At 40.8% G+C, this 20,649-nt stretch overlaps 1 protein-coding gene across 2 annotated transcripts; it reads right to left on the minus strand.

Moving 5' to 3' along the window:
* Positions 1-1,655: 1,655 nt before the first annotated feature.
* NMU (neuromedin U) lies at positions 1,656-18,687 on the minus strand. Of its 2 annotated transcripts, XM_063336425.1 has the most exons (10): positions 18,507-18,687; positions 15,083-15,141; positions 11,366-11,413; positions 11,208-11,267; positions 10,637-10,666; positions 10,480-10,530; positions 8,226-8,300; positions 3,892-3,945; positions 2,927-2,966; positions 1,656-1,830 (listed from the first exon to the last, which is right to left on the minus strand). In XM_063336425.1, exons 1-9 carry the CDS (start codon positions 18,631-18,633, stop codon positions 2,931-2,933), a joined length of 540 nt encoding a protein of 179 aa, XP_063192495.1. In that variant the 5' UTR covers positions 18,634-18,687; the 3' UTR covers positions 1,656-1,830; positions 2,927-2,930. The 2 variants fall into 2 exon arrangements, with proteins under 2 accessions (XP_063192495.1, XP_063192496.1); XM_063336426.1 differs by lacking the exon at positions 10,480-10,530.
* Positions 18,688-20,649: the final 1,962 nt, after the last annotated feature.

The raw sequence follows: 20,649 nt of genomic DNA on the forward strand, positions 1-20,649 counted from the left end.
TTGCCCTCCATCTCAGCTGCCGCCCCGCCAGGACAGCTCAGGGCTGGGGTGACCCTCTTTGCCCACCTGCATGGCTCCCCCCAGGCTCTGCCTCTCCTCAGAATGGCCACCAAGCCAACGGTGGCAGGATGGTGGTGGCTGTTGGTGCAGGGCTGCCCTGCCCTCACTGGGTCTAATGATGGCGGCATGAGGCAGGTGGGCAGCAAGGTGGCAGCTGGCCCCAGTCATTTGTCCTGTTGGTTGTCAGTTACTGCTGACAAAACAGTTTCAGAAGAAAAAAAAAGCAGAAAACAAGCAAGAATAAACAAAAACCAACCAAACAAACCCATCAAACAGGGGGTAGTTTCAGCCTGGGCCACCGTAGGCTGGGGGTGCGACTGAAGGAGGCAGCCCTGCTTCCCTGCCCGCCATTCGGCCACGGCCTGCTCCTCCCACGGCCTGCTTGGGTGGAAGCTGTCGGTGGTGTGGTGTAAGGCAGCGTGGGGGGAAAACCGAAACAAATAACCTAACTTAATACAATACAATATAACAAGCGTTTTGTGGCAGAAGGCCACACGTCAGTTCCGACCAGGGGTCATATAAAACGGGGTCCTCAGTTCACAAATAATGGCACCAGCTCGGCTGGAGGCAGAGCACACTGCAGAGTGAAAACCAGTGGGTAAGAAGTGGAAAAGGACTTTTTTAACCCGCCTTCCACCTCGGAGGCTTCCACCTTGTTTTCCCAGCTACCTTCTGGAGCTCAGCGGCTCGTCCAAGCTTGCAGGAGCAGGAGCAGTAATGCTGAGGTGAGTTCAAACGATGTTCAGAACAAGAATCTGCTGCTACACTGAATTAGTCACTTTAAACATAATTACAACCTCAACATCATATTTTAACTCAACCATGGTGTGAAAACAAATTCAGAAGGAGAAGCTAGGAAGAGTGTTAGGCTAACTTGTTCTTTTTGAGTGGAATTTCTTTAATTCTACATCAAAAACACTTGAGTTTTCAAACGGATCCTAATTCTGGAAGAATTTAATTAATGCAGTTAATTCTTCTAAATGAGAACCATACTGCTTCTGTGTTCTTAATAGCTAAAAAAAAGACACAGCTAAAAAAGTGATGTCGTATTTTAGTTGAAAGAAGTAAAGATATTTCTTCAAAACAGGCAACTTATTCACTTTCCCTTAGTTAAGGGAATAGAGATTCTAATTTTTTTCAGCCAGTGAAGCACTATTAACCTGAAGGCTTATTGAGGACTGCCAACTCCTCTGTCATCAACATAGTTGTGTAGACCACCTGCAGAGCACTTATCTCGACCCTGCAGACTGCCGGGAGTCCGCAGGCTACAGCGAAGCCAGTGGAGGGATGGAGAACATCATCTTGAAAAGCCAACCACACCTTTTGTTTGGCCTGCCTCGATAAGCTGGGATTTCAAAGGCTGCACAAACCACTTACGATATCTTCCGAAAAAAAAAAATCGGTAGTCTACATCGCAAACATCCTCATTAAAACAACCCTCTAACTGAGTGCTTTTATTTATAAGGGAAAATAAATGTACATAACTGTTATTAGAGGCAATGTTGCATGCATACTCTGTGACTTTTTTACAGTTGCATTACACACAGCTGTAAACATCATAACACTAGGAAACAAATAATTTTAATATGCTTTTAATATAATCAACAAAGTAAAGAAACATTTGAATCCTAACGGAATCTAATTTAAGAACATTTACATTCTAGTCATTTTTAATTGTACATTGGTAACGAATAATTTTTGTAAGGAAAACGGTATGTCCATGTTCTCAGCATTCCTGCAGCATTCGTTCTAGGTCAGGAATCTAAAATCCTGAAAAATAAGAACGAAGCTTTAGCTGTTGGTACAATATAACACTAAATACTTAAAATATGATGGAGATGTAAGACAGTTGTATAAGTAACTGTTAACTGTTGTATAAGTGCTGGAGCGTGTCCAGAGGAGAGCTACCAGGTTGGTGAGGGGTCTGGAGACCAGGTCACATGAGGAGAGGCTGAGGGAGCTGGGCATGTTTAGCTTGGAGAAGAGGAGGCTGAGGGGAGACCTCATTGCCCTCTACAACTCCCTGAAAGGAGGTTGGAGAGAGGTGGGTGTTGGCCTCTTCTCCCAGGTGAATAATGACAGGACCAGAGGAAATGGTCTGAAGCTGTGGCAGGGGGGGTTTAGATTAGATATTAGGAGGAATTACTTTACTGCAAGAGCGGTCAGGCACTGGAACAGCCTGCCCAGGGAGGTGGTTGAGTCACCATCCCTGGAGGTGTTTAAGAAACGTGTAGATGTGGCGCTTCAGGGCATGCTTTAGTGGCACAGATTGTAGAGGTTTGGTTTTTTGGTTTTTTTTTTTTTGTGTGTGTATGGTTGGACTCAATGATCTCAAAGGTCCTTTCCAACCATGAAGCTTCTATGATTCTATGATTCTACATAAGAAAACAGAGCATTATAATATTGGCATAGGGAAACTTTTTTATATTGCTCCAAAGAGGTGAATGATTTGAAATTAAATCCTGAAGCCGGTACTTAGTTTCAGTGTGAGGTTTTTTGCTGTGTAAGAACAGGAGAATTGCCCACAGGATGTCAGTATATGTTCAATAGCCAGTTGTATCAGTTCTTCCTGACACCATTGTTAACTTTCCAAATTGCTTACAGATCTGGGATATTTTCTATTTCTTGCTGCCTGAAACAGCTGTATGTTCTCAGTTGTAGGAACTCAGTACCTACAGCTTTTATTTACTTCACCTGAACGTACATGAATTGAGCACATCTGGGAAAAGCTTGCCTGGAGAAATCTAAGTTGGCCAAACAATTAAAGGCTTTCTGAGACTACTCCTCAACATAAATATTGTGCTCTATTTGTATAAAAATAAACTAATTTAAATATAGATTGTGATTAAAAGCATTAAATACATACCTCCTTAGCGAAAATCCACTGATCTCCTTCCGTTGCGTGGCTGAAAGACAAATATCCAATAAGCCTTCCATAAAACTGACTGGTTTGAGTAACAAAGCGCCACCCAATTTGGTATGTATAGAAATTGGGAAATTTCTCAGTTCTGTCAATGTGATCATCATTAAAGATAAACCTAAGACCAGTTATTGCTTAATATCCACTTCTGGAGGAGAATTATAAAATAAAAATTACTGTATACAGAGTGAAGAATGAATTATACCCATCTTGTATGATTTTATAGGGGGAGAAAGCCACAAGAAGTCACTCTAAGAGACCATTATCCCTAAATTCTTTTTGCATTTTCTTAAGATGTGCTTCCAGATTGTTGTTATTATTGCAGTGTAAGTGTTGTAATTAACAAAGAAATACATGTCACTCAATGATTTTATTTTTAGACTGTTCTTTAATATAGGCAAAGAGTTTTTCACTTTTCACCATGGTCATTTCAGAAATATTTGCACTACAAAGGAACGTGATACAATGTCTTCTAAAGCTGATAGAAAATCTCTGGCTGAGCTTAATAAGAATTTGCTTTGCACTCTGGCATCATGAATGCATCGGTGTTAATATCACCAATAACTTTGGCCTGTTGTAAGAACTCTGCAGATCCAATCCTGATACATAAGAAATACAACTATACAAACTTGCCCTCTTTTCATTAGCCACTTTCTTATTTAAACAGAAAAAAAGATTAACCAAAACCAAGAGAATTATTGTTAAGTTTGACTTGCCATCTTTAACTTGCTCAATATTGCAAAAATGGAGTAAAAAGGCTCTATGGCACCAAAGATGAACAGAATAGTTTCATTCTCATGAGAATTCTGTATCTAGTTTCTGATCTTACTGGTCAAAACACAAGGAAAATGGTAAAGTATCTGTTTCAGTACATCACAAAACGAAAAGAAAAAAAGTCAAACAAACCATACCCTGTAGAAAAAGTAGCCTCTACTTTGAATCCCTCCAGGTCCTTGAAGTTCTTCCTGAAAAAAAAAAAGTATTTCAAATCATATCTACTCTTGTACGTGAATCCATATAGAGAGGTTGTTTATGTACATATTAAAAGCATTTCTTCAGTACTACTACACAGCCTTGCCCCTTAAGGCATGCTTTATATATATCTCTCCATGCCAGTAACAAGAAGTCCATGCTGTCATGTAGAAATAGCAGAGAACACATGAATGAGGGCCAAATTCCACCTCAAGTTTTGGCTCAGTTCAGATTGCTTTAGAACGGTACTAGTAATGATGAGCAGCCCTTGCCTTCCACTTTCCAGGTTTCACTACCCAGACACAACCAGTGCCTTCATGGTAACGGAGTCTCTATAGACAAAATCAAGTTGGTCTTTGCACCTTGCAGACAGACAACAAGGCAAAGCTTAAAACCCACAAATACTCAGGCTCCAGCCCAGGAATGAGATCGCAGACTGTTTACAGAGGTGTGTCTTCATCACCCCACTCAGATTAACCCCCAAAGAAAAGACCAGTGCTTATGATATTCTTCCCTGTCTGCGCTGCGCACATCGAGAAACAATTGTCTACTAATCCATACAGCAAGGCAGGGGAAACTAACAATGAAGAAAACAGAAATTCCAGTTAAATGTAACAAATACAAAGCATGAAGTATCCAGTTATTTTAATGAGACCTTCATGATCAGAGAACACATAAGCTTAATGACAGGATTCTTATTGCTTGTGCTAATATCCGCTATATGAGTGAGGTGTCGGTCCTGCAGGTGGAGAGACAGGCCAACTCAGAAACAAAATAGTTCGAATCTTGTGCTTAGCAGAATGTAAAATCTAGATGGAATTTATTTAGCAATGATGGTATTTCTCAATTAAGAACTGAGATCATGTGATCTCTCGGGCTATGATCATAACCAGAGTTGTTATAGAAAGCAATCACTCCATTTGCAATTTGAATGTGCTAAGAATCGTGTAAAACAGGATGGCTCCCATCATTTCCTAACACAGGAGTATCTTCAATCCAAGGAAGCTTTCAAATGAAGTAGGGTTTAAGCTATACACTATTTTTTGAGTCTTGGTTTTAATTTCAACTTCAGTTCATCGGGTATACCATTACACCCAGTTTCGTTGCTGTAGGTAAAACATGTGTCTGATTTTTATTCCTGTTGTCCACCTCATCCTAGCATTACCTGGGTTTGAAATACCCATCTCAGATCTATCATCCATTCAACACTAGAGGGAGTTTATAACTGGAAAAAGCTAAAAATTCACCTGTTAGTAGAGTTTTGTGCATTGCCATTGGAGTGTCTAATGGTATTTGTATTTCATTATTTTTCTACTATTTCTATTCAATGTGTGAACAAACATAAAAACAGAAAAAAAACCAGGCAACTGTTGCAAGTTAAAGAAATTAATCTAGAACATTAAAGGACTCAAGAGTACAATTACTAATATGGAATTATGATTTATTTTATGGACATTTAACATACTAATATGCCATTCTCTACTTAGAACCAGACACCTCTTAAAGAAGATTACATCATATCCTGGTTTGATTTCATGTCAGGAGGTTGATATTAGAAAATAACTGAAGCTAAAATCTGTCTTCATTATACGCTTGCCGCGTACTTTTCAAGGGTTTGGAGATGTTAAAAAAACCAACACCCTAATACGTTCTATAGCATACATGCATGTATATTCATAAACCTGCATGTATATATGTATACAGAAACATATGTATTCATGAAGAACTGTACTTATTTAGAGTTTAGTGTCTGCCCTCCAAAAGTTATCTTGTTCAATCTCTTCAATTGACTTGTGAACAAAATGCTTTTGTGTCTTCTGCCTTAGATCATATTATGTCAGTCAAGATGGAGCTCAAGAGGAATCAAATTGGTGACAAAATCTGGTATCACTCCAAACTGGGAAGAAAGAATAAAGTTAATAGAGTATGTTTTCTCCTTCACTCATCCACCATTTCAATTCCTTGCCTGGTCGGGGAGAGAGGTGGGTGTGTTTGTGTACAGCAAGTTTTGGTTTTCTTCCCAGTATGAGGAGAGAAAAAAAAAAAAATCATCAGCAAGCTAACCCTTCCTGAAGCACAGCCTGTGACACCAGAGCCACATAGTCCAACCAAAGGTGGGCAGCCTGTAGGAACTGCACCGTGGGGTCAGAGTTCCTCTGCACATCTTAGAAAGAGTTGCTTTGATTCTCTACTGGTTTTAGGATTTACTGATGCCATTTCCCCATCGGCCCATCTGGTAGAGTCTATGGGAAAGGGAGACTTATAGATTTTTCATAGTCAGAGAATACTTGCCCTACTTTTATTATTGATGGCAGATTTTTTCCGTATTTTCTTCATTTTCTTGTAAACTGCTCTGACCCTTAGCAATAACATTTAGAGAGGATTTTAAACTCTTTTACTAAAATGCACTGAAATCTGCCACATAAACAAATATGATAGGCACAATATACATGAATTTCAAAGGTTTATTATGACATTAAAATAGATAAGGTGCATGCAAAAATACCAAACCCAAAAGCATCTGCAGACAAAATTGATTCCAGAAGATGATAGCATTTTGTAAATGTCCGGTGTTTATGCACTGCACACCAGTAAATAACACCTTTAACAAGAGGACTGGTATTCACAGCAGGAATTGACAACAGGAAAACAAAAAAGTTGCTTTCTATAAAATGCAATTCGATTTAGAATTTCAATTGCTTCCTTAGATTTTGTGTTGGGTTTATGAATATTTTAAAATGGCTATATTCTGTATGTGTTGGCCATGTCACTGCTTCTCTTGGCCTCAGCCTTACAGAAGAAAATGTATTCAAGTGCATATTTAGTATTAGACATTTTCCTTGGGATTTAATGATCTCCTCACTTTATAGGCCTAAATGCCAAACGATAAAACATCACAAAATAATAATTTAAAACAGATAGGGAGAAATCAAAGGTGGTTAAATCCATTAATGACTATTTTACATAACGGTCCAGATGAAGCCTTCAGCTCGGAAGGTCTCTAGGAGGTGCCTGACAAGCTAGAGAGTACACCAGAGGACTGATGGCTCCAAACTTCCTCTGGTCCTTCTACGTTTCTCCTGTCTATGCACAGCAAGATACTGTTGGACACAGGATATTGGACTGGTGAAAATACAGTCTCAACTAGTGTGGTGTTTTTTCTGTCACTGGATAAGAAAAACGTGATTCAGGGAATATAGTTGGGACTATGCTGTGATCCGAAGAGAGGGCTAGATAGTATTGCCGACCACAACCATGACTAGATGAAAGCTGATGTACATAATCATAGGATTAAGAGTTCATTGAAAATTTGGCAATTAGCAACACAGCCTTTATCCGGATTAATAAAGGAAAAGTCCTACTTATGGGGATGCCACTACCTGAGTATTAAATACTATACATTCGTACACTAATTTAACTTGTGTATCAGTGACTATGAGGAATCATATCAGTGAATCTAAGGAATAACCAAGCTGAAGTCAATGTAAACCAAGAAGAATCTGCATCTTAGGTTTTGGTATACTCTATTATAGTTGAATCTTTAGCATTCTTGTAAAGAAAGATTCTTATACATCAGCCTGAATTTTTCTCTTCTCTCCATAGCCACACTAAAGATATGGACATTAATAGCCATCTGCCTTTTGATTTTTGAAATTGCATTTGCAACAAATATACACAAATTTTATGATATTTTGGAAACAGCTGGGCTATTTGAAACTATTGTGAAACTTTTGTTCCAAAACACACTGCTTTTCTATGGAAAATTAGTTCCATAGAGAACTTCCTTATCTGCTCCTTAAGTTAAACAGTAAAATCATCTATAAATTACTTGGAAATTCTTAGTGCTAAAAGTCATAAATAGTATATATTTAAGGAATAGATATGTTTTGAATTCCAAACGGGGGGAAAAAAAGACACCCCCCTAGAAAATATGACTCAACTGCAATTAATGGTGCAGATAACTGAAAGTATTTTTCTTTTTATAAAAGAACTATCAGATCCATTTTGATACACAAGCTCTGTGTTCTACCACTGTTCTGTTAAGCATATATTACTTCAGTATTTTTTGTTTTAAACGTTAAATATCAGCAGCATTATTTTTCACTAATTAATGAATAGAAAAACCTCACATTTCTGATGAAAATACACTACTGTGTTATTAAATCATGAAAATAAAAATGTTATGAGCAGAAAGGTGTACAAGGACATTTTTAGAAGAACTAATAAATCACGAGTGTGAGAACACAAACATGCAGAGTTTAAGATTACATACGTCCACTTTGTATCTCTTCATTCTTCTCTCATTAAGCTGGGGAACGAGTTGCAGCAAAGGATGCAGGACAGACGACTGAGAGGACACGAACACAGACACATGAGCAACAATGAAATTCGGACCATATTATGCAAAAAACGTCTCTTCCTGCAGCATTGCCTTATGGACCAAACATGCACCAAAAAAGGACTGAAGATGTTAGTTGAGAAACTTATTTTTTTGAGCTTTCGGACTTGACAGCAAACAGGTACCAACATTTATATTTACACTAGGACTGTGACTCACACAGCGATGGAGGGAAAAGCTATGCGCCCTCACCATTACTCATTGAAAGTTCAGAACGGCAAATGCAATTATTCAGACTTTAATCAGCCTCTGTGAGTGGTACAGAGAACATTTCCATACACTACTCCTACTAACATTTCTACCATTATCTGCTGTGGAAGTTAGCAGCTTCAATCTCCTTTGTACTGAAAAGTTCATTTTACTCAACGTAACTTAAATTGCAGCAAGAAAAATATTTTTTTGTTAGAAAACAGTGTGCAGGAGGGATCCATTCTCAGGGAAAATTTGTAACCATGGCACTGGTGGCTGTAACATGGCCACTGCACAAGCTCCAATCGTGAAATTCCTTGTGTCCAGCAAGACTTTATGCTTGCAGAGATCCTGGTTGAGCACGGTGGCATTGTGTGCAGTTTAAGTGTCCCCCTCGCAAAACACAACCACGTGGGCTTGTGGAGAGAAGTCCACCGTGGAAGATCAGGTAGAAACCCCATGTTCTGTCAACGACTTTCAACCTTAAACTCATGTAAACATAATTTTAAAAATATTGTATTTTTTAACATTACTTCTTAGAAAAGTGATACAAGAAAGAGAAATACAATTTATGGAATAACTAGAGTTACCAAAGTGATACTCTAGTTAATAGGTAAAATGAACTTGCCTACTTGGAGCCAATTTTGCCTACCTAATGAAGGCAATGTGGCATCATAATAGCTAAAACGGTAGAGGCCTGACATGTCGCGGAGGAGTTAAAGGGCATCCCAGCTGCCCACTTGGGCTCTGTCTTGCAGTCATAGAATCACAGAATCATAGACTCGCCTAGGTTGGAATGGAGCTTTCAGATCATCGAGTCCAACCATCAACCCAACTCTGACAAAAACCATCACTAAACCATATCTCTAAGCACTACGTCTACCCGTCTTTTAAATACCTCCAAGGAAGGTGGAGAGAAGTTAATAAAGCCAAAGAATGATGGATCTCACCTAAGTCAGTATCTCTGAGAACTGGGCTAGAAAGAGTCACTTGAACAGCTAAACCAGGAGAAGTGAGAAAGCGGCAATGCCTGGGAGCAGGCAGGGGCAAAGGCATTCAGGATGGGGACGAAGGGGGATGCAGTAATCTCTGAAGCAGAAATAGCTCATTTCACTGTGCCCGCATTACCATCAAAACCTCCAGAGCAGTTCTATCACAAGAATACTGACCCCGATGTCAGCAATATCACTTTCTAGGAAATATACTGCATATTTCTGAAGAAAAGTAAAGAACAAGGCAAAAATGGACATTAACATATCAGATAATCGTTAAGACGTGAGAAAAAAAATGAATAGGTTGAACTTTCTCAAAATCCTATCATGCACAGAAAAGACACATAGATGCACAGAAAAAACAGACCATGTTTGCACTTTAAAAGCAAGAATGGATCGCGTGTAGTTTTGCTTATGTTGCTGGATTATGAGAATATTTTTATATCAACAATACGAGGCTGGTCTTAAAATCATGTTTTTCATTTAAAATATAAACCAAAATCTGAGTGATACTTAAATACTATTTTGCCTGATGCATATTTACGACATGCACAAATAAATGCATACAATTTAATTAATAATGAATAAAAATTCATTAAGTGTTCTTGACATTTATGGTCATGTTCTCAGCTTCTATAAATCCACATTGTTTCACTACATATGTTATGTTCCAGTACCAGAAACAAGCATTTGGTCTTATTCTTAAATGTCATAACTACAAGATTAAGATGCAATTGGGATTCTGTGAGTGTTTGGTTGTTTTTTTACACTCTTGGACTGTATTGATGATCGTCTTCCATGTTATTAAAGTGTATTCTATATCTTAAACACAAAGCTCCCAGTTCAGAGCTTGCTATGCAGTTGGAGAGACCACTGCAAAAAGGAACGTTACCTTGTTTTTACATACAAGCACACACGTACTCACAAGGAAGTGCTACGCCACTTACCGTGATGTCTGAGTTGCCTGAGTCATGAGTCTTAGAATAATGAAATAAGAACTGTTCAAAAAAATTAAAAGTGGGGTTTTACTACAAAACAGGGCAAGGGTGTTATGATTTTCTCGACAATTTTAGTGTGATCATAAAACATACATAGAAATCTTACCCTTTTGGTGTTGTCTTTTTCATCTAAACCCTGTAGGAATAATAATTGGTAGAGAAGCTTTTATTTGTTAAAAAAAAAAAAAAGCGCAATGGGTAATTTTGGTTACATTATAAACTTTTCAGTACCGCATTGGAATATCATCCTTCCTTGACAGATACATTACATGTCTTTGCTTATCAATGTAACTACTCTTTTTAAACTCTGTAGGGAGCATTGATTACTTTCCAGTAGAAGAGTAGATGGGTTTAGCGGATGCTCCTTTGTATGTCCCTATGCTCTTACAGGTAAATTTCTTTCTCCATAGAGAGCTCATCATTTTTCTAATCTAGAGCAATAAAAACATCTGAAACCTTGTATTCAACCTGAAGATTATTTTCCAAACATTGTAGTCTCCCTGTAGTCTTTAACAGGCATTGAGTTAGGACACATAGCATTTCAGAGTGAGAACTGATAGTATTACTTCCAGCACTGAGGGACACTTCAGACACTGGGTCCTCAGAATTCATTGCAGACATTGGCACACTGAGCTATCAGGCTTCAGAAATGCTACGTAGCCTTTCGTGTGCGTTACCTGTGGTTTCTGGAGAAAACCCACGACCAGAAAACAAAGTTCCTCCAGCGCACTGGACGCCTAATGTAAAGAAAACATGAACTCAGGTATTAGACTTCCAATCCTACTGCGTACAACAAACAGTATCAAAATAATAAAGTAACCTCTTTCTGACTCACCTGAGGCTGGGAATCTCTGGACAGGTAGGCAGAACACGCATCATCTATCTGTAAAATTTCACACCACACAGTTCTTTTTTAAGAAGTCAGGTTAATAAAAACCAGTGAAATACATGTAATTTCAAAAACAGTTCAGTGCAGCCAAAGGTATGGCAAGCTTGTCCACCATCAGGAATTCCTATAGGTACCTTCATAAAATATTTTGTATTCAAGGGGGAAAAAAAGCCCTTGACCAAATAAATTTATACTTGTTTGATCACAACAAACACATACATATCTGGGTCCTTTATTCTCTAACTCCACGCACATCCCTCCTCTTTGTAGCCTTCTCAGACTAAGTCATATTTTAAACTATGATTTTAAGCATCTGGGGTATGGACTATGAGCTTACATCTCTTCTGTGATATCTTTGGATTATACAAAACTACGAAACAAATGACAAAGCAAGTGACTCAAAGAGCAGTCCTCAAACACCACTCTTGCGATTGGATTCCAGCCTCCCTGCAGGCTTATGACACACGCATCTTCTTGAACGATTATGATATGTGCCAGCACGACTTATGCATGCCAGTTAACTTGTGTGAGTCACCAAGCAGCCAATACCCAAGGTTCGCGCTGTTTTCTTTGGCAAATGAGGACCCTCACAAGATTTTGTTTAAAGGACATGGTTCCCAAATCCCAGTGCCGGTAAGAGATATATTCAATGTATTTCAAGAGATCTAAACTCAAAGAGCACCGTGGAAGAAGTCATTGCAATTGAACTTGGATACGTCAGCACAGAACGGAATGTTACACACATAGACACAAAAGAAAACAAAATCCAAAAATAAATCCACAAACCAAAACAAGAAGCCCCAAACCCAATCAGCCATTTCACCTGGATCAAAATAAATGTCTGTTTGGCTCTGCATCTCCAAAACTGGCCATACATTGGCACCCAGGGAAGTGCCTAGGAAGAGACCAGTGCTCTAGTAAAACCCATGCTCTCCAATCACAGTGGGTTTCTGTGCCTTGAATTTAACCAATCTCTCTCTGAACCATCATAAACTTTTAGCATCCCCAATGTCCTGTGGTTTCCTACACAGTGCACTTCCATTTGTCTTGATCAGTCTTTTAAAAGCCAGCTTCATTCAGTGCTGTCACGATCTTGTCTTGGAAGAGGTAATGAACAAGCGATCCCTACCCATCGTTTCCCTACTGTTCATTACCTTGTGTAGACAATTAATCACATCCTCTTTCTATTGTGTCTTTGCCAAGACAAAAGAATTCCATACTCCTGAATCAATTTTAGCAGAGTTGTCAATCAAGAAGGGAGAAGAAATGGAATTAAGAGCATTGGAATTAATGGAAATAATGTTACCAGTGCTGAAAGCTCTAAGTCTTCTGTAAGGAAAAGAAAAAAATCTCAAGTTAACTTTAAAGTTAACTTTAAAGGTTAACTTTTCAGTATATAACTTTAAAATGGTATCAATATCAAGCTGCATTGGTATGCAACATTTCTTGCATTGAATATTTGATACTGTTTGTCTAGATGCCAAAAAGCTTTGCTAGTCATCTAGTTCATAGATGGCATTAAAATTTTTTTTTTTTTAAATAAAGAGTAGGTAATGCAATGGGTCTTACGATTTTATTATATGTAAAAAGCCCTAAACAACACTCTTTAGCAATGAAAACATTAAGTGAAGAAAGCAATAAACAAATAATGCATATCTGAGCGCTTCAAGACAAGAGATGATTCATTTCTCTGGAGACAATCTACGAGGAAGCATTAGCAGAGATACTGGGAAAGCTAATAGCTCACAGAATTCCCCTTTCAAGTAGTTTTTGTTGGTAACAGATCCTCCCCGTTCTCTTTTCCCTTCATCACGCATTTGTTTGTCTCCGGGTATATCAGTTCAGCTTCACCACTTTCAGAGTAAGAAAACGTAGAGGGAGAAATGAGCAGCGAATGAGAGAAACTAAACTGAAGTCATCGTGGAAGCCTCCGCTAAAAATCTGCTGTTTCTTCTTGGTGAGGGATTTTGTTGTTGTTTTTTTGTTTGTTTGTTTATTCTCTTGTTTTGTAGTTGGAGGTGACTATTAGAGAACTACCATAATTCAGTAGCAGGACAAGATACTGTGCCTTCCACTGTGTCAAACACAAATCAGTATCTCTCAGCCAAAACCTGCATGGACAAAACAAAGGCTGAGGAAATGCCATTTTCTGTTAATTCCTTTTAAAAAAAAATAATTAATAGTTCGCATCATCTTTGATGTGCTGGTGTTGGTTAAATAACATAAAGAAATGAAAGTATGTGAGAGACGAGTAGAGGAACACAATACTTAGTTACAAAGTTCCCATATTTATAAACTGGGAGTCATTTACCAAGTTAATGTAGAGGCAAGGCTTCTCCTGAATGATCCACTAATAAAGTAACAAACGGGGAAGAACTGATTCTTTTCATTCCAGAAAACTCTGGTGAATTAGTGTGATTCTGTAGCCATGTTGATTTAGGGTATAACCCTATGCATCTAATTCTCTTTCCTTAGAACCTCTCAACTCCTGCATTATTCTTGCTATAATAGTAAGTATTAGAACAGTTAAGTTGCATAATTTTACCCAGAATTTAGTATTTTATGCATACTTTTTTGTTTGCTGATATCAATGGAAACTTTGCCTTTGCTTCCAGTTGGTGTAGGGACAAATACTGTGTTACAAATAGCAAATCTTAGCAATAAATGCAGAAATGTGTAAAGCAGCAGTTTCAATCCAGAATGTCTCATTTTCATATACTCCTTAGAGCTGTCAGGGCCTTACTTCCCAAGAGACCACTTTCTTCTAGGAGAAAAAGACCACCAGGGCTTGTTCAAGTGCCAGCCTAGGAATATGTTGGTGTTTGAGTCAACACTACCGAAACGTTTTAAGGGGAGCTGGCAGCAAGGGAAGTGTCTCCTGTAAAGCCCACAGTAAGATGAAAGTTACTCTCTGCCTCTATAATCCTGGTGAGTCATTTGCTTTCCAGTGTTATCAGAAGCTACAAAATTAAATGTCAATGGAGTACTTGAAGGTTACAGCCACGCCAGGGCACGTGAGTTGCCGGCTAAACCCTCTCTGCGTGTCGTGCCCTGCCACTCCATCAGTTCCAAAAGGGCAGGGAAGAGCCAAAACACACTTTCGTTTCAAAGATGAGAGTGGAAGTAATGATAGCGATCAGTAGCAAAATGTTAGAGGGGCTAATTGACACGGTACATTACCCTTTACCTAGCAAATTGAGAGGCCAGGATAGGATTAAATACAGTGTCCCAGCCCTGGGAGTGGAACAGAAGAAGTAAGAGGAAAGACTGGATGAGTTGAAACAATTGTGTACAGACTATAAAAATACTAGATGGGACGCTGTGTTTCTCGCAGGGACAGTGACTGCCTGGTCATGGACAGTTAGATGACAACTGTTATCAAACGTAGCTCTCCGTTGAGCCAAGACAGTCTTTTCCCCAAACAACATCTCAACACCCAGCCTCAACATTCTTCCGGAGCAACTATTCAGAAAATCTTTGAAAACAAGATGTTTCACTTCTTCGCTGATGTCAGGATAGGAGATGTACAGAAGAAGCAGGGCTGGAAAAAGAAGGACCTGAACTCCATGCAAGAGAAACACTGGAGAGTGAGGTGTGACCATGGCAAGGATGGGCATAGAAGAAATGGAGTATACCATACCGCAGTGCGCAGATGTTGCTTACCTCTTTCCACAGCTGCAAATCCTGATCTGCCTCGAGTGGTTGGGATGGCATCGGTGCCCCTGGAAGCACAAACCACACTTGGCAGTGCTGTACAGCAAAGGTCGTTTGTATAAGTATCCCGTATCGGTGATTTCAATAAAAACTCCAAACACAAGATGATACCTAGCACACTCATCATTGTCCATCAGTTTCTGCCTGTTCTATGTCAGCAACACGGGAGGCTTCTTCACAAGTTCATAGCAGATATGGACACTCAGATCTCATAGCAAGAGACAGTGTGGAAGTCACTCAGCTTTCACCAGGGGTCAGGCTGGCATTAGTCCGTTCTCAGCAATAAGTAGCAGGCAATAAAATTTGCATGGCAACTCTTGAACGCCAAGATCTGCTCAGGAAAACACATTCCAGCATCTACAACCTCGAGCTTTCTGAGGACTGAGCTCACCTCCAGCATGTTTGCATCGCAAGGTGAGAATTTGGATCCTACCTCTTGCTTTGTTGCATGTCACAGTTAAACAATTAAAGATGTGCTATGTAACGTACTCTTGCATATTAATAATACCTGTGACATGAGGTGACAGACAGTACATGTGTAACTAGCTTTGTTTCCTCTCTGTGGCGTATGTGATGTGGACAAGCTCAGTCCCTTAGAAAACTGAACGCGTTCTTGATTCCATAATGCTGCAGCGATGCTGTGCTTGGCTTGAGGGCAGCTCCTTTCTCCACCTCTGCCCATCCAGGCTACAAACCAGGAATTCACTGTCTCTGGGTCCCTCCTGGCCCAGCACCCAGAATATCCACCTTTCCATACTATTATTTTATCTGTCCGTATCTTTCTAATAATAATACTGCATTATCAGAGTCTCTGTAAATAATAGAAATGAACATCACTGAACTGTGGGCACACTAGAGACCACACAAGTGTATCGATGTGGGGATGTGTTCATAGAATCATAGAATGTGTTGGGTTGGAAGGGACCTTTAAAGGCCATCTAGTCCAACCCCCCTGCAGTAAGCGGGGACACCTTTAACTAGATCAGGTTGCTCAGAGCCTCATCAAGCCTGGCCTTGAATGTCTCCAGGGATGGCGTTGTAACTCACCTGGGAAGGAGGTTGGTTCTGGAGAGGGTGGTGCTTTATCTGTACTGTCCTAGGACTGCAGGAAACCCTACGAAGTCATCTAATTTATCCCCCTGCCCAAAGCTGCTGCCCATGAGCCATGCCTGACCAGTTTATGCACTGTTCTTGCAGTCTTCAGAGTATTAGAGATTTTATAACCTCCAAGTCTATAATTACCTGTGGTCACATTTTTTTTCCAAACAGTTGGACCAAAGTAAACACAAAAGAGGTGATGGTAGATTTAGCTAGAATGGCCAGGTGAGCAGGGTATGAACGTACGTCACCTCCATTTGTTTTACAAGTACCACTAATAACAATAATTGCAACAGCGTTTAGTTCCAGGCATTAAAGGGCAGATTTCAAAACCGTAATTTGGTACCGGTACAGACTTAAGGTGGCTAATTATTCTCGATGCTTATTTTCTGGAAAAAAAAAAAAAAAATTAGAAGGGGTCTTAATTTCACCCTGTGTAGAAGTGGGATATTTCTGAAATCTCTAGGAGGTTCACATAATAGGAAAACTGCTTTCTGATGAAAATTTGCTTTTTTTTTCTTTTTGATGTTTGTTTTAGTTCGAGGAATAACTCCAAATAAATGAAAGGTGCTACAATTCTCTTACTTTGTTTTCTGTTCTTAAATTTCTGTATTCCAATTGCAGTATTGCCTGGGACTGGTATCCTGGTTGTAGAACTGGGCAGCACCTCAAATCAATGCACTTTCCCCATTAAACCTTTGCCTGCCTGTCACTGAACGCTGTTTCTACCATTGCCTGGTTCCCAAGGCTTTCCAGAGGGAGCAGAAGAAATCCAATAGCCTGTAAAGCTTAGGACAGCAGGCAAGAAAGCCTGAATATTACAGCTTACTTTTATTTTTTACTTTTTTTTTTTTTTTTGCCTGGAGCATAAACTTTTGGACAGAGGAGATGCAATTATTTCACCACCTCCTAAGTTTCCTTAACCCTTCTCCACTTATTCACAAAACTCTTATTTTGCGTGCAGTCCCATCTGCTTTGTGCTCACACCCGGGACTATGTGTCCCCCCCGCACAGGTCTTCATCCATTTATACACATACACAATGGCACACGCAGGGAAACAATAAGTTATTTTGAAATATACACAAAATAACGGCGGGGGTGGGGGGGGAGGGTGGTCAAGTGCTATTGAGGAAAGCAATCCTATTCAAAAGGAACATATAAGAGGAAATCCTCCAACAAAATTGATGCTATCCGTGATATATTTGTTCTCTTATCCTTCAATTTTGCCAAATTCTGAAAACTCAGCTTCTCCCAAGGCAGCAGAATGGCAGCTGCACAGTGTCAGTCACTTTTCAACCTGGGATTCACTTCTTACATCTCCTCTTCCCTCCACGGCTCTCCCTACACGAACTCCTGGCAATCATATCTGTGAGAACAATGATCAAATACCTTCCTTGCCCTCCTTTTCCTTCCCTCTCTTCTTCCATGTCTCCGGAATTTATTTTTAACGGAATATTCAGTATACTGCACTCGGATTTCTTTGATTCTTGATATTAAAAAAACCCACATCAAACCAGAACAAAAATTCCTGGTGAAAGTAACTCACACACATATAATACAAACAAAACTGAACTGTTCCTTGCATAGCAACTTATTTTGTAATGTTACTTTACTCCGCAAGGTATATGTAGTTAATCTGTCTGTAGTGGGAAAATAGAATAGAAAGGAGTACATTTTGTTAAAAAGCCCATTAGCTGTGCTTGTCAAACAAGCACTCCCTGTTAGAAAAAATAGCAACTTTCAGGTTTAAGACAACATTTCAAATTAAATCAAGATAATCGAGCTCTCTGCTTAAAGCAGCTCTATCCTTTCCCACTTAACCCCACCCCCAGAGACTCCTCATGCAATGAATATTGCTTCAGGTTAGGCTAAGTGCCTTCCAGAGGGTCCGAATTTTCCCTACAACTCTGCGATACATCGCAGAATTAGCTTTTAAATCCGAGTAAGATATACTTAAAACGAAATTGCTTTTAACAAAAGCCACTTCTCCAAGTTGCTGGCGTGTAGTTTTGCCGAGACAGGCTAATCCTGCCGGGGTACAGGAGGAAAAACCCCCCCAAAACCAACCCCTGAAACCGTGCCCAGCATCTCCAGCCTCCCGCGCATCCCTGCGTCTGCCCCGGCCTCGCGTCCCGTCCCAGCCCGGCGGCGAGCAGGCGGCTCGGCTTCGCAGCCCCCTCGCCAGGCTGGCAACCTGCTGGGGTCACCTCCCCCCCCCCCCCCCCCCCAAAAAAAAAAATATATCGCAGGGATTGCCAAAGGGATGCTCCTCACCTTCGCAAGCAGGCATCGAGGAGGCGAGGAGGAGGAGGAGGAGGAGCGGGGACCCCGGCGGCGCCGCGCCGTCCCCTGCCTTCCTCCGGCAGCGCTGCGGGGGCTGCTGGTGGCAGGGGTGTCCCATGGCCGCGGTGTCCCCCTGCGCTGCCTCCCTGCCGGCCGCTCCTCTGGCCGTGCCCTCCCTCCCCAAACTTTTTAAATCTCCCTGACACGTGGACGAGCATCAGGCTGAGTCCTGCCCACCCGCCCCCCCCCCGCCCCGCCGCTCCCCCTGCCCCTGCTCGCCCAGCCTGGCGGGGAAAAGCCATGGAGGAGGTGGGTGGATGGGATGGCGGGGGGAGGCTCTGAGGATACGCACCCACCTGTCCCCTAGGACCCGCCGGTCGCTGGATTTTCTGGAGGACCCCCGTGCTGCAAAGGGGGTGTGATGGGCTCCTGACTCTCCCCATGCCTTAAATACACACAAAATCACAGAATCATAGAATGGTTTTGAGTTAGAAGGGACCTTAAAGATCATCTAGTTCTAGCCCCCCTGTGGAACAGAACTCAGTAATGTGGTGACATTTGGGGATTAAAATCCTAATTCTGTGTTTAGCAAGGCGTTTTACTCACAACACAGCTGCAGACCTTGTTCTTAGGTGGTATTTATACCTGTAGACAGCTGACACAGCTCCATTATAACATATTCAAAAGCACACAGACCCCAGATCTGTAGAGACACTTCTGCAGCTTAGTCCAGCTGCCCCTGAATCGCCACAAGCCCCATTTTACCAGACATGCCACCCCGAACCACCAGAGTGTGCTCAGTCCCGGCAGGATGCTGGTGCTGGTGCTGAGCTGCTCCTGCTGCCCAGCCCGGCGGCAGGGCCTGGCTTCCTCCAAAGGCACATGCCTGACAGTCCCAGTTCGCTCCGGGATGATCCTGCCCAGCTGAGGTGCGGCTCCAACCCCAAGATGCCACAGAGAGCATTTCAGGGCAGCATCTCCCAATTTACAGTCTATCCTTATGATTTATCTCCACTTTTTCTCTTTTCCCATTCACTCCTATTTTTTAGCTTGGCTGCTTTTTTCTGACTTTTAAAGGAAATATTACATCATGGTCCAGCTGTGAGACAGTGGTAAAATATCAGAGATTGTTCTTAAACAATGTGTACTTCCTTTCGACCATGTCAGTGGATTTTGACTCGGAGATGAATGGGGGGTGGTGGAGTAAAGATGCTTGACAAGAGCGGTGCGTGTCACTGCGAAGCAAAAGGTAACTCAAATTTATAATCATAGCATTGCCCCTTCCATGGAAATGTCCAAGGCCAGGCTGGATGGGGCTTTGAGCAGCCTGGTCTAGTGGGAGGTGTCCCTGCCCAGGGCAGGGGGTTGGAACTAGATGATTTTTAATGTCCCTCCCAACCCAAACCATCCTGTGATTCTACGATTGCTGTCTGCTCTTTGCCCTTACCCTTATTAGTCGTATGTGCTACAAATTGTGCTCTGCCACCATGGCCGCTTTGACGAGCCATCAACATTTCAAAAGCTTTGCCAAGCAGCACGCTGAGATGCCATAAAATTCTCATAGTAAGAGAAGTATCTTCTCTCTCAGATCCGGTGGCAAAGCTTCCCTTAATAGGACTGGGGACACAATTAATCCTTGTGTCAATGGAAAGCCAGTACATAAATTAAAAAGCTTGTATTTTATATGTATTTATATCTACCTAATTAAAAGAGTTGCTTTAAAACAATCCAAATTGAGGAATTGCACTTGGTTCTGGCGTCTGTTAATAAAACCAGAAGACATTTATTCAGAAAACATTATAATAAACGGGAAGTCATCAGCGCTGAAAGGTTATCTTCCTAATCTATCTGAATTCAAATACATGAATCAGTGTCCTGAGCCTTGGCCCGGGGAAGGATTTAATTTGTTATGCATTTTAATTAATACATTCTTGTTAAATATTTAATAGATTGTGAAAGAAAATACAGTATTTTATAATTGGAGAGTTAAATACCTGTAAACATTCTACACCCATGAACGGTGCAGAGTGTTTTAAGAACAGTGAAAAAAAGAGTGAAAGACCTCTGATTAGCCCAGAAACTGCATTTTTGTGATAGCTGGTTTAATACTGCAGACTGGAAAATGTTGCTGAGT

The sequence above is a fragment of the Chroicocephalus ridibundus genome, chromosome 5 (genome assembly GCF_963924245.1).
Source record: "Chroicocephalus ridibundus chromosome 5, bChrRid1.1, whole genome shotgun sequence".
Taxonomy (NCBI): domain Eukaryota; kingdom Metazoa; phylum Chordata; class Aves; order Charadriiformes; family Laridae; genus Chroicocephalus; species Chroicocephalus ridibundus.

Coding starts and splice junctions, on each gene's coding strand:
- NMU (XM_063336425.1), bottom strand. CDS start 18,633: ATGGGACACCCCTGCCACCAGCAGCCCCCGCAGCGCTGCCGGAGGAAG. Junction 15,142..18,506: donor CTCGATGCCTGCTTGCGAAG/GTGAGGAGCATC, acceptor TTGTGCTTCCAG/GGGCACCGATGCCATCCCAA. Junction 3,946..8,225: donor TGAAGAGATACAAAGTGGAC/GTATGTAATCTT, acceptor TTTTTTTTTCAG/GAAGAACTTCAAGGACCTGG.